The 16476-nt window shown below is 42.0% G+C and overlaps 1 protein-coding gene across 1 annotated transcript; it reads left to right on the plus strand.

Moving 5' to 3' along the window:
* Nucleotides 1-2917: 2917 nt before the first annotated feature.
* LOC109874784 (growth arrest-specific protein 2) lies at nt 2918-15827 on the plus strand. The gene is made up of 7 exons (XM_031816035.1): nt 2918-3140; nt 4100-4209; nt 5814-5955; nt 9635-9698; nt 9825-10332; nt 10599-10706; nt 14994-15827. Exons 1-7 carry the CDS (start codon nt 2930-2932, stop codon nt 15204-15206), a joined length of 1356 nt encoding a protein of 451 aa, XP_031671895.1. The 5' UTR covers nt 2918-2929; the 3' UTR covers nt 15207-15827.
* The last annotated feature ends 649 nt before the right edge of the window (nt 15828-16476 follow it).

Here is a 16476-nt window from a genome sequence, read left to right on the forward strand (position 1 = left end):
TTCTCCACAGAGGAACTCTGGAGCTCTTTCAGAGTGACCATCGAGTTCTTAGTCACCTCCCTGACCAATGCCCTTCTCCCCCGATTGCTCAGTTTGGATTGGCGGCCAGCTCTAGAAAGAGTCTTGGTGGTTTCAAACTTCTTCCATTTAAGAAGGCTGGAGGCCACAGTGTTCCTTCGGACTTTCAATGCTGCAGACATTTTTTGGTACCCTTCCCCAGATCTGTGCGTCAACACAATCCTGTCTCTGAGCTCTACGGACAATTCCTTCGAACTCATGGCTTGGTTTTTGCTCTGACATGCACTGTCAACTTTGAAACCTTATGTAGACAGTTGTATGCCTTTACAAATCATGTCCAATCAATTTAATTTACCACAGGTTGACTCCAATCAAGTTGAAGGGTGATCAATTGAAACAGGGTGCACCTGAGCTCAATTTCGAGTCTCATTGCAAAGGGTCTGAATACTTACATATATAAGGTATTTCTGTTGTTTTTTATGTATAAAAAACTGTTTTGCTTTGTCATTATGGAGTATTGTGTGTAGATTGATGTGGGTGAAAAATGATTTAATCAATTTTAAAATAAGGCTGTAACTTAACAAAATGTGGAAAAAGTCAAGGGGTCTGAATAATTTCCGAAGGCACTGCATAAATACTGCAGTAAAAGAGAACTGTAATATGTACTATAGTAATTACTGTAGTGTTTTTGCGGACTGTAGTACGGTATACTGTAGTATTTACTGTGGTGTTTTTGCGGACTGTAATATACTGTAGTATTTACTGTGATGTTTTTGAGGACATTACCATAGTATTTACTATAGTGTGTTTGTTTTATTATCTTTGACATCGAAGTGGAAGCTTTCTCCTTTTAGGAAACCTACTAGAGAAATACTGAATGGATAGTTCAGCACTTCTGCTCTTTTCTATAACTTGTAGGGAATACAGTATATGGTCTATACTTTTCATGTATGTTTCTCAATTATGGTTGGCACAAATTGTGATATAGGGAAGGGAATGGGCAGGGTATATGCAAATTAAATACTGTAGTATTTACTATAGTATTCTATAGTATACTACAAAATTCTATAGTAAGTACTACACATGATCGAGGGATACTACAGTGTGTAGTATAGTATTCTACAGTATACTACAGTTAATTATAGAATTCTATAGTAAACTAGTATTTTTTCATGTGGGTAGGACATTACCTTGAAAATATACTGTTTGTACATGTGTATCCTATCAACAAATGCTATTTTCAGTAGTTAGTGATGGATTCTGTGGGGGTTACATCCCTGTCAGCAGTCAGTATGTTTAACCTTCCAATAGTCTGTGACTTTAAACAGAACTCACATTTTCTTGGCAATTGAAATGAACGACACATCTGACGTTAAGATGTACATACCACAGAATCTATGCATCTTATGGTAACACTCCACTCTAGAGTTTGTTGAAGTTGACCAGTATATTTTCTTCTGTCTTTCACTGCAACCCCGGTGCATGTGTTGTTTTCTTACCCCTGCAGATTAACTGTGGGGATTACGGGAAGCCAAAGCATGTCTCTGCATGGGGTTGGCCTTTATGATGAATACTTGTCTGGAAAGAGGAGAAATGAGGCATAGAATAGTGCCAGGGGATTGGCTCTTGGCTTTAGATGTTTGTCTATTAAATCCTTCCCTGATTTCAGTTACACTAACAGTTATAACAAAAGGTTGGTGCATGTGTGTTCATGTTTGTGTGAAGATTTGTGTGTATGTGGGCTCTGTGTGTGATCTATTGTGTCAGTACATGTATTTTGTATGTTTGTGTGGGTTAGTATGTTGCTGTATGTGTATCATCCATGCTTTTGGTTTCCACACTGAAGACCATTACGAGTTTTACCTGTGCCAAAACCTTCTCCTGCCCGGACCTCCACCAACTCCAAACCTTTCCGCTCATGTGGGAGTCTGGTGGACAGTCCTCCTACTGTGCTCTGTTGATAACTCTCATGGGCCCCCCCGACCTGGCCCACGCTTGGCTCCTGTCTCAGCTGTATGCCCCTGTCCTGGCCCCTGCTTTGGGAGGAAGGTGTGGAGTGCCCCTGTCCTGGCCCCTGCTCTGGGAGGAAGGTGTGGAGTGCCCCTGTCCTGGCCCCTGCTCTGGGAGGAAGGTGTGGAGTGCCCCTGTCCTGGCCCCTGCTCTGGGAGGATGGTGTGGAGTGCCCCTGTCCTGGCCCCTGCTCTGGTAGGATGGGGTGGAGTGCCCCTGTCCTGGCCCCTGCTCTGGGAGGATGGTGTGGAGTGCCCCTGTCCTGGCCCCTGCTCTGGGAGGATGGTGTGGAGTGCCCCTGTCCTGGCCCCTGCTCTGGGAGGAAGGTGTGGAGTGCCCCTGTCCTGGCCCCTGCTCTGGGAGGAAGGTGTGGAGTGCCCCTGTCCTGGCCCCTGCTCTGGGAGGATGGTGTGGAGTGCCCCTGTCCTGGCCCCTGCTCTGGGAGGAAGGTGTGGAGTGCCCCTGTTCTGGCCCCTGCTCTGGGAGGATGGTGTGGAGTGCTCCTAGACCTGGTTAGGGTCAATGAGAGTGTTCCACACCATTAGATTTACTGTCAACTGAACTAGAGGCTAGAGTTTGTTTGACTTGGGTTGAACTCTTGCTGTAGTAGGCTATTAAAACTTTATACAGAATGGCTGTCCTGATGTATACAACTAGAAATGTACAGAAAATACTGAAACACCAGAGGCTGACAGACAGGTCGACGCCCCTCTGACAAAGAGCTGATTTACAGATAGAAATGCCGCACCACAAATAAGCTCTCCAACTCCCTCCTTTGATGTGACATATTCAAATGTTGCAAATCTAGAAAAGTGACAATACAAAATATTTTAAATATGAATTAAATACAACATTAACAGCTTATGTTCCTCCTGTTCTGCAGGCAAAAGAGGAGGGAACCATGAAAAGTCCGGTAGAAACAGAGGACGACCAATACAGTCCAATACATCTCACTGGGCTCGGAATATGTTGCCCCCTCAGTCCCAAACAGCACCACGATGGGCCTGGTCTAGAGAACCCACAGCAGTACACTAAATGGCTCCCCAGCCGCCACGAGGCCAGCCTGCTGCCCATGAGAGAGGACCTGGCTCTCTGGCTCAACACATTTCTAGGTAGGGTGACCTTCACATGATTTTTATGTTGTTACAAAGCACCTGCAACAAACTTGTAACCATCTTGGGGTTTGGGGCTTTTAAAACACTTTTAACAAGGAATGTGTCTAAACTATGACTAAGATAATGTGATGCATTGGTTTCGCTAGATTCCTGTGCAACATAGGCCTATTTTTGTAGTTTCTGAACATCAATACAAATGTCACCCAATGACATACAGGTTATGCGGGGACATGAAATTGGATCATACTTTTTATATTGGATAAGGGGGACCTTGCTATTGGTTGGTGTTCTGAACCTGAAAGGCACACATGAACCTAAATCCTTGAAATACCCCTGCATGTCTGGTCACTGAAAGGAACCCTGTTAAGATTCCAAGGGAACAATATTATTGGAAGGAAGTCAGGAAGGGCCTGAACATGTCACAGCCTGTGTGTGTCTGGGTCGGGGAGACGACTAGATAATATCCATCACTCACACATAGGGATCGACTTGCAACAATGCAAGCCACGCATAAGTATTTTCTCGGTCGACAACCAGGAAGTTTGCATGAGAATGATGTCGTTAATAATAAGGTCCCATTAATAAGGCAAATGCTTCAGTTTAATATGGCATAATAAAAATGCATTACTCCAGATCAACACCCTTATCATTATTCACAAATAATGCCAGAGCAGTATAGTACATCTGTGTCATCACAGTGAGTAGTAACCTCAGGACAAAAACACCTGTGTAATAACATATAACGCCCTACATGATAAATATGTAGTCACTATATAGTCACTTTATAGTCACTTATCATGTACAGATCATTTTTTTGAAACAGGGTATAAGTAAATAAAACATTATTATTAGATGTAAAGCACACAGTGATATAAGACAACTATTTGATGTGAAATGGGCTCCCCTTTCTGTGGCCTGTTTAGCATGGTGTTGGTGACTGACGTTTCTCACCATAGACTCTGGGGTCACAGCTGACAGCCTGATGGACAGGCTGGATAATGGGGTTCTGCTGTGCCAGCTGGCCGAGGAGCTACAGGAGAGGATGATCCAATGCAGCAATGGCAAGGTAAAATACAAACATACATGACCATAGACAGCATACATTACATGATCCCAATTAAGAATATCGATCTTTCATCAACTTACTTATGCCATACAGATGTCTATATTTCAGTGGCTCAGTCTTTTTAAAACATTTATTTCACCGTTATTTAACCAGGTAGGCTAGTTGAGAACAAGTTCTCATTTGCAACTGCGACCTGGCCAAGATAAAATAAAGCAGTTCGACACCTACAACAACACAGAGTTACACATGGAATAAACAAACATACAATCAATAATACAGTAGGAAAATCTATATACAGCATGTGCAAATGAGGTAGGATAAGAGAGGTAAGGCAATAAATAGGCCATGGTGGCAAAGTAATTACAATATAGCAAATAAACGCTGGAATGGTATTTTTTGTATTATGATGAAACCCAGCCATCACTTGAAAGGAGACAATAAAGGACATTTCACTGAGAGTCTCTGGTTTTGAAGTTACCATCTGTGGTTCTCCTCACCCCTTCTCTGCTGCTGCTGATACTGACTGAGAACTGCATAATGCAACGCTTCATTGTCATTCTTGAATTGTGTTTACTAGTAACTGTTTCCTAAATTTATACAAAAATAACTCAATATTGTTTATAATCTTACACAGAATCTTCCCAAGTGCTGGCTGTTGGAGTTACTTTCTATGGTTCACATCTGACTAGACATTTGGAGGGAATTGAATTAAAGGACCAGTGCTGTCAAAATGATGTTTTACTGTTTTTAGTTTTTAAAATATTGTTCAACAGCTGATAAAACTATCAATGTAAAAAAGTGAAACATTTGATCAGTGTATTTCCTGATAGTTGCTGGTTGAAAATGCTACACGGGACCTTGTAATCAGCAGGTTTTGCATGGGTGACATCACCAGGCGGTTAATTAGTTAAAGGCCCAATGCAGTCAAAAACGTGATTTTCCTGTGTTTATATATATATATATTTCCACACTATGAGATTGGAATAATAATGCCATTTTAGTGTAAGAGCTGTTTTAAAATTTCAGCCTGTTTTGGTGGGATGGAGTTTTGGCCTGCCTGGTATCATCACCAGGCGGTAAATGAGTTAATAGAGCAATAACAAAGAGAGTTCCAAAACGTCTCTGCCAATAACAGTTAGTTTTCAGTTTGCCCCTCCCCATTCAGACCACTCCCAGACAGTCCTAGCAAAATTCTTGCTTGAGAAATGTTTTTTTTGTTGCTAAAAAGCTATTTCTGTTTCTTTTGGAAACTGTTTATGGAAACTATTACAGTAAGGAACATAATTGTTATCCACTTCAATCAGTGTAGATGAAGGTGCGGAGACAGGATAAAGAAGGATTTTTAAACCTTGAAACAACTGAGACATGGATTGTGTGTATGTGCCATTCAGAGAGTGAATGGGAAAGACAAAAAATGTAAGTGCCTTTGATCGGGGTTGTAGAGTTCATGTCCTGACATATTGACGCTGTTCTGGGTGCAAAGGGGGGGGGGGGGTGCAACTCAAAAGTAGGAAGGTGTCCTTAATGTTTGGTATACTCCGTGTATTGAGCTGAATTAGAGTATTGACATTGACTTGGTGATTTTCCCTGTGTATTTTCCCCAGCCCTTCGTCCGCAGGGGGATTAATTGGCGAGCTGATGCTGCTTCTGGCTCTTTCTTTGCCCGGGACAACGCTGCCAACTTCCTCTACTGGTGTCGGAAGATTGGTGTGGATGAGACTTACCTGTTTGAGTCTGAAGGTTTGGGTGAGTGCCTACTTGTTTGTTCATTTCCGTCTGGCACTGACAGGACACAAATCTGTCCTTAAACAGCCAATATCCATCAAGTTGTCCGTCTAAGAGAGAATCTGTACATCTCTGTCAGAGTCAACCAGATTAACTCATGAACACTGAAATGGTGTGGCTAATTGGCAACAGACCCTACAGTTAGATCATTAACACACTTCTGCCGATTCTAATCTGTTGTAAATCTGTGCTCAGGATGTGCAATGTCCAGAGACTTAGCAGAGATAATCTGATTGAGAAACAGTCCTCATACACTTCACAAGATGTCTGGTTTTAAAACGTTCCCGACCCTCATCCCATCTCTACTCTCATCCATATATATACAGTTCACGTTTACGTACACCTTAGCCAAATACATTTAAACTCAGTTTTCACCATTTCTGAAATGTAATCCTAGTAAAAATTCCCAGTCTTAGGTCAGTTAGGATCACCACTTTATTTTAAGAATGTGAAATGTCAGAATAATAGCAGAGAGAATGATTTATTTCAGCTTTTATTTCCCTAATTACATTCTCATTGGGTCAGACGTTTACATACATTCAATTAGCATTTGGTAGCATTGCCTTTAAAATGTTTAACTTGGGTCAAACGTTTCGGGTAGACTTCCACAAGCTTCCCACAATAAGTTGAGTGAATTTTGGCCCATTCCTCCTGACAGAGCTGATGTAACTGAGTAAGGTTTGGAGGCCACCTTGCTTACACACGCTTTTTCACTTCTGCCCACAAATTTTGTATAGGATGAGGTCAGAGCATTGTGATGGCCACTCCAATACCTTGACTTTCTTGGCCTTAAGCCATTTTGCCACAACTTTGGAAGTATGCTTGGGGTCATTTGCGACCAAGCTTTAACTTCCTGACTGATGTCTTGAATGTTGCTTCAATATATCCACATAATTTTCCCCCCTCATGATGCCATCTATTTTGTGAAGTGCACCAGTCCCTCCTGCAGCAAAGCAACCCACTACATGATGCTGCCACCCCCGTGCTTCATGGTTGGGATGGTGTTCTTTGGGCTTGCAAGTATCCCCCTTTTTCCTCCAAACATAATGATGGTCATTATGGCCAAACAGTTCTATTTTTGTTTCATCAGACCAGAGGACATTTCTCCAAAAAGTGTGATCTTTGACCCCATGTGCAGGTGGTTTTGGAGCAGTGGCTTCTTCCTTGCTGAGCGGCCTTTCAGTTTGTGTCGATATGGGACTCGTTTTACTGTGGATATAGATAATGTTGGACTTATTTCCTCCAGCATCTTCACAAGGTCCTTTTCGGTTGTTCTGGGATTGATTTGCACCTTTCGCACCAAAGTACGTTCATCTCTAGGAGACAGAAGGCGTCCCCTTCCTGAGCGGTATGATGGCTGTGTGGTGCCATGGTGTTTATGCTTGCGTACTATTGTTTGTACAGATGAACGTGGTACCTTCAGGTGTTTGGAAATTGCTCCCAAGGATCAACCAGACTTGTGGAGGTCTACAATTCTTTTTCTGAGGTCTTGGCTGCTTTCTTTTGATTTCCCCATGATGTCAAGCAAAGAGGCACTGAGTTTGAAGGTAGGCCTTTAAATACATCCACAGGTACACCTCCAATTGACTCCAATGATGTCAAATAGCCTATCAGAAGCTTCTGAAGCCATGACATCTTTTTCTGAAATTTTCCAAGCTCTTTAAAGGCACAGTCAACTTAGTGTATGTAAAATTCTGACCCACTGGAATTGTGATACAGTGAATTATAAGTGAAATAATATGTCTGTAAACAATTGTTGGAAACATTACTTGAGTCAAGCACAAAGTAGATGTCCTAACCGACTTGCCAAAACTATAGTGGTTGAAAAACTAGTTTTAATGACTCCAACCTCAGTGTATGCAAACTTCTGACTTCAACTGTATATATACTCTATCATACCCTCTCATCAGACCATGGGAGGCCTCTGGCAGTAGTCTCTGGTTCCTTTCTTGTGCCTGTTCTGGATTAGTAGCCTGTCCCCTGTAGAAAACTGTGCTGTTTCCCGTTCAGTCCTCTTCTCTGTTCTGTAGAAGCATGGCCCCACTGGGAAAACACTCCAGTGTCACCTGTCTTTGTCCCCCAGCCATGCTTCCTCACTAGCTGTAGAGGATTTAGCGAGTGGATGAGATGGTTTAAAGAGAATGAAAGAGACAGATGTTTAGGTGGAGCTGGAAAGCAGGTCAGCTCACAGTGCTACCTGACTCTGTACCTTGAACATAGGGATGATATATTTTCTTCTGTGACTTGGATTGTCTTGTCTTAGGATCATGTATCACTCATTCACCTCTGTTTCTGTTTGATGCCTTCAGTACTGCGGAACATGGGAGACTAGTTATAGCATGTTGACCACATTTAGTGATATTAACTGTGTGTGCGGTATACCTATTCCACCTGGGCATGTTCCTACATGGGCATGCATGACACTGAGAGAGTTAATGTGTAGGTTTCACTACCATACGCGTCAGTTTGCCCCCTAGTCTGACTAAACTGGCTTGTTGGTGAATTTTCTCTCAGAATGATAGGACAGGTACATGATGACTACTGTATTTTTCAATTTTTATGTTTGACACAGGAATTTTAAAGTCATTCATACTGTATATTTTCATATGTACATAATTGCTTAAATTGTTGTACTTCAATGTACAACTACATGTAAGTGTATACTGTGTATTTGTGGCATTATGTCTGCTCTATTCTATTCCTGCTTTCTCTCCTCCCTCTTCCCTGCTGCATCTCTGATCTCTGGTGTAGTGATGGATTTACAGAATAGAGCAATGACCAGAGCAAAGAGCAAAGGAACTTCATTGCCAATTTCAAAGATCAAAGGTTGCCTATGGACACAGTCGGGAGGTGTGTCCAATGTGTTTCACATTTGAACTATAATACCATAACTCTTCCCATTTGTTTGTGTTTTGGTGGTGCTTAATTTTCATGTTAGGCTACTGAGAGAAGTTCATTTCACTACACAGTATATCCATGATTCCTTTCCCTCCAAAACAAAACCACACCTTCTGTCACTGTGAAATGAAATGACATGTTTAGAACAAGATGTGTTTTGATAAGTATTTTAATCACTTTGGAGAGCCTAACTTTGAAGACTACTGATGATTACAGGCATTGAGAGTGCTGTGTTTAGCCTGCATGCCCACGTTTTCTTTACCCGCGTGTCTGGTGCCTGCAGGGATTTGAGTTCAGCTTAAAGGATAGCTGGGCTGGAGAAAGGCATAACCCCTCCTGAGTCCTCACTGACATTCACCCGTATTCAAAATGCTGCTTTTGTTTTCATTTTCCTCATAGAGAATGTCCTGTTTTATCTTTGCAAGCATCTCCTTTGGCAGCTGAATGATACTCATTGTTAATGGGTAGCTTGTGTGTGTGGTTCTTGAAATGTAAACACATTGGTTTGATCTCTATTCAATTGTGTCTGTGTGAATCCTCTTCAAATAGCTTGGTGCAGGATGAAGGTTGTTTTTGTGTGTCCTGACATTCTGACAGTCTGTGTGGTTTGTCATGGACATTCATGTTTACATTTACACATGTAGCTGCTGTTCATGTCATCAGGCTTTATACATAAAGATAATACATTAATATGACAGTATTTGTTTAGCCATGACATAAGTTGTGTGTGCTTTATGGGCAGTGCTCCACAAACAGCCTCGGGAGGTGTGTCTCTGTCTTATGGAGCTGGGAAGGATTGCAGCCAGGTGAGTTGTCATGACTCTGTGTACATCATTCACTCAGAGACTTGCACAACTGCGCTTTTCCCTGTTCACGGAATCTTTCTTTACCAACCGTCTAACAGTTGTGGTGTCTCACTGACTCGCTCTCAGGTATGGTGTGGAGCCCCCAGGGTTGGTGAAGCTGGAGAGAGAGATAGAGAGGGAGGAGGGAGGGTCTCTCACCCCATCGTCACCTCTGGCCTTCCCCTCACCCACAACTCTTCCCTTAATCTTACCGTTGATCCATGCTCCTACACCCCCTGCTTCTGTAACCCCACCTCCCAGTCCAAGCCCACCCCCTTCCCCAGCCCCAATAGACCCTACACCTGCAACTTCCATCTCATCCTCGTCAACCACCACTAGCACAACTTCCACTCAAACCTCATCTGTTATCACTGTCACAACCTCCACTCAGACCCCTCCCACAACACCAACCACAGATCCTATCTCAGCCCTGAGCCTTACAGAGACCCCTGTCTCCCCATCTCCACATCCTCCACCACTGCCGTCACCTCCATCCCAACCCTCACCCTCCCCCTCACCTAAGTCCAAGGCGCGTCGTCCAAGCAAATCATCTGCTAAGAAGACTCCAAGCACATGCGACTTGTTGGATGACATTGTAAGTACCTCCTCTCAAATAGGCCTAAAGTAACCATGAATTACCCATCAATATAATGAGAAGTACAGAAGCTAATCAGTGTCATCTTGCCCCACTGACTGTATCGTAGGAAAGATCTTAAGTATTAACCTAGTCTAGCACACCAGACTTCCTCTCCAATTGTTTAGCAAACATTCTTAGCGGTGATAATGCTGGTAGGTATAGCCTACGGGAAGAAGGGGGTTATGTCTTTGCTTGCTTTATCTGAGAGATGTTTTGTGTTTCAGGTGAGAAACATTATCAGGGACACGCCATGCAGCTGCCCCACTAAGTTCCCTGTGGAGAAGCATCCTAAAGGATGCTACCGTGTCGGGGAGAAGATCCTCTACGTACGAGTATGTCAAAACCCCTTCCTTCACCCTAATTGTCGGGGTTAATAAACCTCAGGCAGTTGCGTGAAACCATGGAAGTAGATTATATTTATATTGTTCTATACAACATCCACATGAGGAAATATAAGGCATTTAATTTGTTGGTATTGACTTAATACCAACATATTACATTCTTTGCATTTTCTTATATGGTTGTTTTTTAATCAAGTGATATTTAAGAATGTTGATTGGCATATATTCAGAATATTGAGCAATGAGGGCGTGTGTGCTGCAATAAGTGGGAATCTGTAGAGAAGTACTTGTTCCAGGCAAAGCCCCATGGGATACAGGGTTGCTTGGCAACAGTAGACTGAGTTCTAATGGGGAAAAAGTATTATTAAAACATGCCCAGGTTTGTAATACTTGATTTGTCCTAATATGTACTGAATGTCTTACAAATAAATGATTGTATATTATTTTGTTAAACAAAAAGTGAAATCTTAGCTATAATGTAAAATTAACATTTATACTTGATTGAGTAAAATTTGCATTTTGCCTTTAGTTGCTCCATATCTAATATATTCTGAAATGGACTATTCAATTCCATAGTTAATTTATCAACAATTGGATGGGGTCGCACTCTATGGGTTCAACGAACCAGAAATGCATCAATTGCTTCCTCAGTGGAAGCTTTCCCTATATGGCCTTGACTGACACTGTAGCATCGTCTGTCTTCTGTCCACACTGAGCTGACAGACCAAACCATATGTTGTTTCTCATCTTTTGGGGACAATTGGTCACCAACAGAAGACCGTTTTAATGCTCAGTTAATCTCATTGAAATCCATTGGCTTAGAATGTGTTACTCAATAACAGTATGTGATTTAGCTGTCTTTGTCAATAAGCTGACACGCTGTTACAACTGCATCCCTATTTTTCTTCCCTGAGCAACAGACACCTTATTTTTACTGCCGATTTAGATATAATGGCTGCCTTAGACTCACTGAACACCTGTTTCTCAGTAATAGTCAAATGTCTAACATGGAAAAACATGCCCTTACGCCACATCAAAGAAAATGGAGGTCATAAAAATGGACAGCCAAGGGATGTTGTTGGTTTATGGCCAAGTTCAGTGAGGCTGTATGTTTAGGACGAACATTTACAAAATGGAGAAATATGCGTACCCTGACGGTTTCATGGTCACGGTATTGTATCTTTCCTTTCTTTCATCCTTCGGTGTTTCTCGGCAACCAAGGTCATATGACTGGGGTTTGGTTGCATGTGAACCGCTTGTCTGTTGAAGCTCTGTATTATTCCTGATATTCCAGATGCCCTCCCCTTAACACACTTTGGCTTATTTTAGTCTTCTGTGGTTTCCTGAGAATAACTGCTAATTACAGATGAATTACAGCAGCATGGTCTTGTGCCAGGCTACGTTACCTTTTTCACTTTAGATTGTCTGTGTGCCCAACATCTCCATCCTAACTGTTATTACTGTACAGCAGAGGTATTCAACCGTGGGTCTGCAGCCCATGTACCTCAGGGGTGTCCACAAAGTATATTTTTTATATAGTATATTTAATTTAATTTAATTATTTCAACATTTTTAAGAATATTGCTAGCAACAACAGAATGAATACATTGTGAATAACAGAAAATATTATTATTGTCATCCACACCAGAAAATAGGATATAATTTCTTTCTAATGTTGCCTAAGGTATGACGGGGGTCCTTGGGTTGTCGGTTGCCTAGGAGGAGGTTCCTGGGTAAGAAAAGGTTGAAGACCCCTGTTGTACAGCACTACCTGCAGGATACACAGTCCTTTCTCTCAATCACTAAAAAAACACACTTATCTTATCTGTATGAATAGAGCACTACAGTCCACTCCCCTGTAAAGATGTCGCCTGTGAATGTGTGAAGTGATGCCCATTAACCAGGCCCTGATAACCCCTGTATGTCTGTCTGTCTGTCTGTCTGTCTGTATGAGTCCTGTGATGTTTGCTTGCCTTTTTAAAGAGCAGAATCTATTGATTACTAAAACCAAGTCATTAGTGGTGTGATTTAATCAGACAGCTCATTGAAGCCTGGCCTGGTATGACACCACCTCTCTCCACTGGAGATTTTTCAATCATGCTAGCCCTGGAGGGCTCCATGCAGCATTCTCAGCTGTTGAAGAAAGGAAGGCTTTTCTTCTCCAAGCCCAATTAAGCACCAGGCTTTATAGCAGGGATGGTAACTGTGAGTGGCACTGAAGAGAATGGAGACATTAAAACCTCTCGCAATATCATCTCACTTCCATTACTTCCTATTTCCATCAGAACACATAGGAGCTTTGTTTGGTTTGCTTTATATTTTAGCAGTGGTCTGATAGCTATAAAAAGAAGACATATCTCCATTTGAGCAATCATTAAAGTTCTATGGGATCACCTAAAAGGAAAAAGCAGTTTAATTTAAGAATAAGAAGGAGATGGCGGTTAGGTTATATTAAAGGCCCTGCCCTTTTTTCATGTGACAAGATCCTCCCATAGAGTGAGATATATGTGAATTTCTACAATGCAATTACTCCATCTCTCATGTAATGACCAGTGCAATCACAATACATTTTCCTCAGAAGGGAATGGTTAAAGCATGGCCCCTAGTGGATGATGGGTGAAGGCCTCTTCCTCCATTCTCATTCTCATGAATCTTTCAACAACAAACGGGAGGAGAGAGAATCAATAGAGCTGCCAGGGATGGAAGACACAGGGGAATCCAGCAGTCAGCTTATGGGCTGGAGTAACGGCACACGTGTGGGGGGGCAGGGGCTGTTAGAATGAATCTGATTATATAGAAGAAGATGTCTGCCGCAGGGGGATGTGTGCACAATTCCTGAGAAAGTCTACTTGCATAATTCTACTATGGGAATATTGAGTTTTGAGAGCCATAACAGTCATAACGTATTTTGACTAGTATTCTGAGTTGACTAGTGTTCTGTTACATACGCAATTAAATAAATACAGTAACCCAAATATATTTTCCTCATAGAGCTCTTGAAATGTATTGCTGTAGGCTATAAGACAAATCCTTATAGCCTCCAGTATTTTAGCCCACATTTGTATGGATAGCTCTAACCTAAGGTTGATGAGTGGGAAAAACATTTAGGTGTTTCCCTCCACTGCTCCTGCTCCCCCTCCCTCCTTCTTACCCTTGTGTTCGTGTGTTATGTCAAACTTGACCCCGCTGTCAGCGATAACATTTTAATCTGCCGGTGGACAGCTGAGGCAGATCACGTCTCAGGGGCTTCTTTGGTTGGTAAATAGGACTACCAGGCATTGTCTGTGTGCACGTGGTTGCTTGTGTATGTGCGTGTGTGTATTCACTTACACCCCTCCACTGTCCATCTCGCCATTAGTATGCATAGTGGAGGACAGGAGGCGTATAGCAGGGGTGTAAATCTGCTTGTATTATCACATTCTTAACGGTTCCATAATGAAGGGGTTATGGGCGATAAGGAAGGAGGGGGTGGGCCGGTGTTGACAGAAGGACGGCTGGCCAGGCTAGGCCTCTTGGGAATCTAGACGTCTGTGTGGAGCTACAGCTTTGTAAAGAGACAGCGATCTCTATTTTGCTGCTTTCATTTTCTTACAATCCGACTGTATTATTTGAGAGCTGTTGCCATGGTAGCGTCAGGTTTGTACCAGACCAGAGGGTGATGTGTAGAGGAAGGTGTCTATGCAGTATGTTGTCAGAGGGCTTGATTTAAAGAGTGCTGATATCTCAGAGTGTTTGCCTGCTATCACAGGTGTTCTAAGTGTAACTATGTACATGGTGACTTCACAACAACGTACTATTTATGAATGCTGTGTCCTCTGTGTGCGTGCCCGTGCGTGTCTGTGGATTAGTCCACTGCATGTGCTCAGCTGGCGTCATGAGGCAGTGTTTCATTTGGCTTAATGAGATTTTGACAAATCTGTCTCTTTCTATGGATCAGAGATCATTTGACTTTCATGAGGGCTGTTACACAAGCAGAAGGAACTGGTCAATATTTGATTAGAAGGATATCCTCTCTTCTCTTCTTCTCGGGGGTCATTCAAAGAGCAGTTTCAGTCTGGGGAGTGGATCATAACATTTTCCAAGGTTACTATGCCTTGGCCTACTTGAAATCAGACATAGGTGAAGGGGGATTCAAAACCAAGCTAGGTACTGAGTAACAAACAAATACATTTGTTGTGATATGGTTGAATTGGTTAAGTTGCTCAAATGGAATAGCAGTCATGGGTTTTATTATACCTGCTGTTTCTGACTATCCCCTCCATCTTGTTCTTCCTGCAGATGCTGAATGAGCGTCATGTGATGGTGCGCATCGGGGGAGGCTGGGAGACCTTGGAATGTTACCTGCTGAAGCATGACCCATGCCGGAGTCCACCGGTCACCCCGGTCAGGACCTGTTGGGCCAAAGGCAAGTCCCCCAACATGAAGGACCTCTTACCACTGTCACCAGACAGTTACATGGTGGTGGGGGCACACTCCCGTGCCAAGAAATAAAACATGAATCTGTTCAACCATAACAGATAACTGACACCACAACCTAGCAATGAAGCTTCCTGGTTATGCTGAGCATATGATGTTTTTTTCTGGGGATTTATTTGAATGAAAGCTATTGCCTAGTGACCAGAGGTGTGTGTGTGTGTGTGTGTGTGTGTGTGTGTGTGTGTGTGTGTGTGTGTGTGTGTGTGTGTGTGTGTAGATTTATCTTTGGTGAAGTTGGGTTTAGTGGCTCACATATATGTAGAAAGGTATATTTTATCATCTAAAGGAATTCAACAAAATACCTGGTATGGTGTTATTTTGGGGCAGCCTAGTGTGTTCGAGTGTTAGAGTGTTCGGACAGTAACTGAAAAGTTGCTAGATCGAATCCCTGAACTGACAAGCTAAAAATCTGTCGTTCTGCCTGAACAAGGCAGTTATTATTAACCCACTGTTCCTAGGCCATCATTGTAAATAAGAATTTGTTCTTAACTGACTTGCCTAAAAAAAATAAAAAAATGTAAGATTAGTTTGAAAAAGTGATCTTACCTGTAAAAATCGATCCTGTAGTCTTTAAAAGAGTTGATTCAGAATGGCTAGTATAGCTGAGTGGTAATGGCATTTAGAATTGTATTTTACTACATTGGATGAGGGCTCATCTGAAGACTGTCCAGTCATTTCTCTATAAGAATTGGTTTATTGTATTATAAAATATATATATTTAGAACCCTGAGAGAAGACGATATATCAGTTATGAAATGTATATTTTTCATTATTTTATGTATATTTTGGAATGTACTCTGATTGAATATCATGTAATGACATCACATGGGCATGAAAAAGGGCAAAAATGTGAACTATCAATTTATCTGTAGTCAGATGTTCGATGGTTAGCTATTACCTTGCAGCCTTGACTCTTTCTCAGTTGCTGGAATTAATATGACAGAGAACACAGACAGAAAATACACAACTCTCCTCTAGGTGGCACTGTGTCATAAGCAATAGATGGTACAAGTAACACTTAGCCCAGGGTTTCTTAGCCTCTATGGCTGAATTTAGACATGCAAAACAATTTTAATATTTATTTTGACCAATCAAATCAGCCTTAAGATGATCTAATTTGAAAAGACCTGTGATTGGTCAAAAGACCTATTGGTGGAAAAGAAGATCAGAATTGGGCTGCCTGTCTAAATGCAGCCTAATATTATTAAAGGGAATTCATCCACTGAGGTCCACTTAAAGTAAGTCTAGCATTTGGACTAAATCAGTGTCAGCTCACTAACTGACA

This window comes from Oncorhynchus kisutch, linkage group LG3, assembly GCF_002021735.2.
Source record: "Oncorhynchus kisutch isolate 150728-3 linkage group LG3, Okis_V2, whole genome shotgun sequence".
Lineage (NCBI taxonomy): Eukaryota > Metazoa > Chordata > Actinopteri > Salmoniformes > Salmonidae > Oncorhynchus > Oncorhynchus kisutch.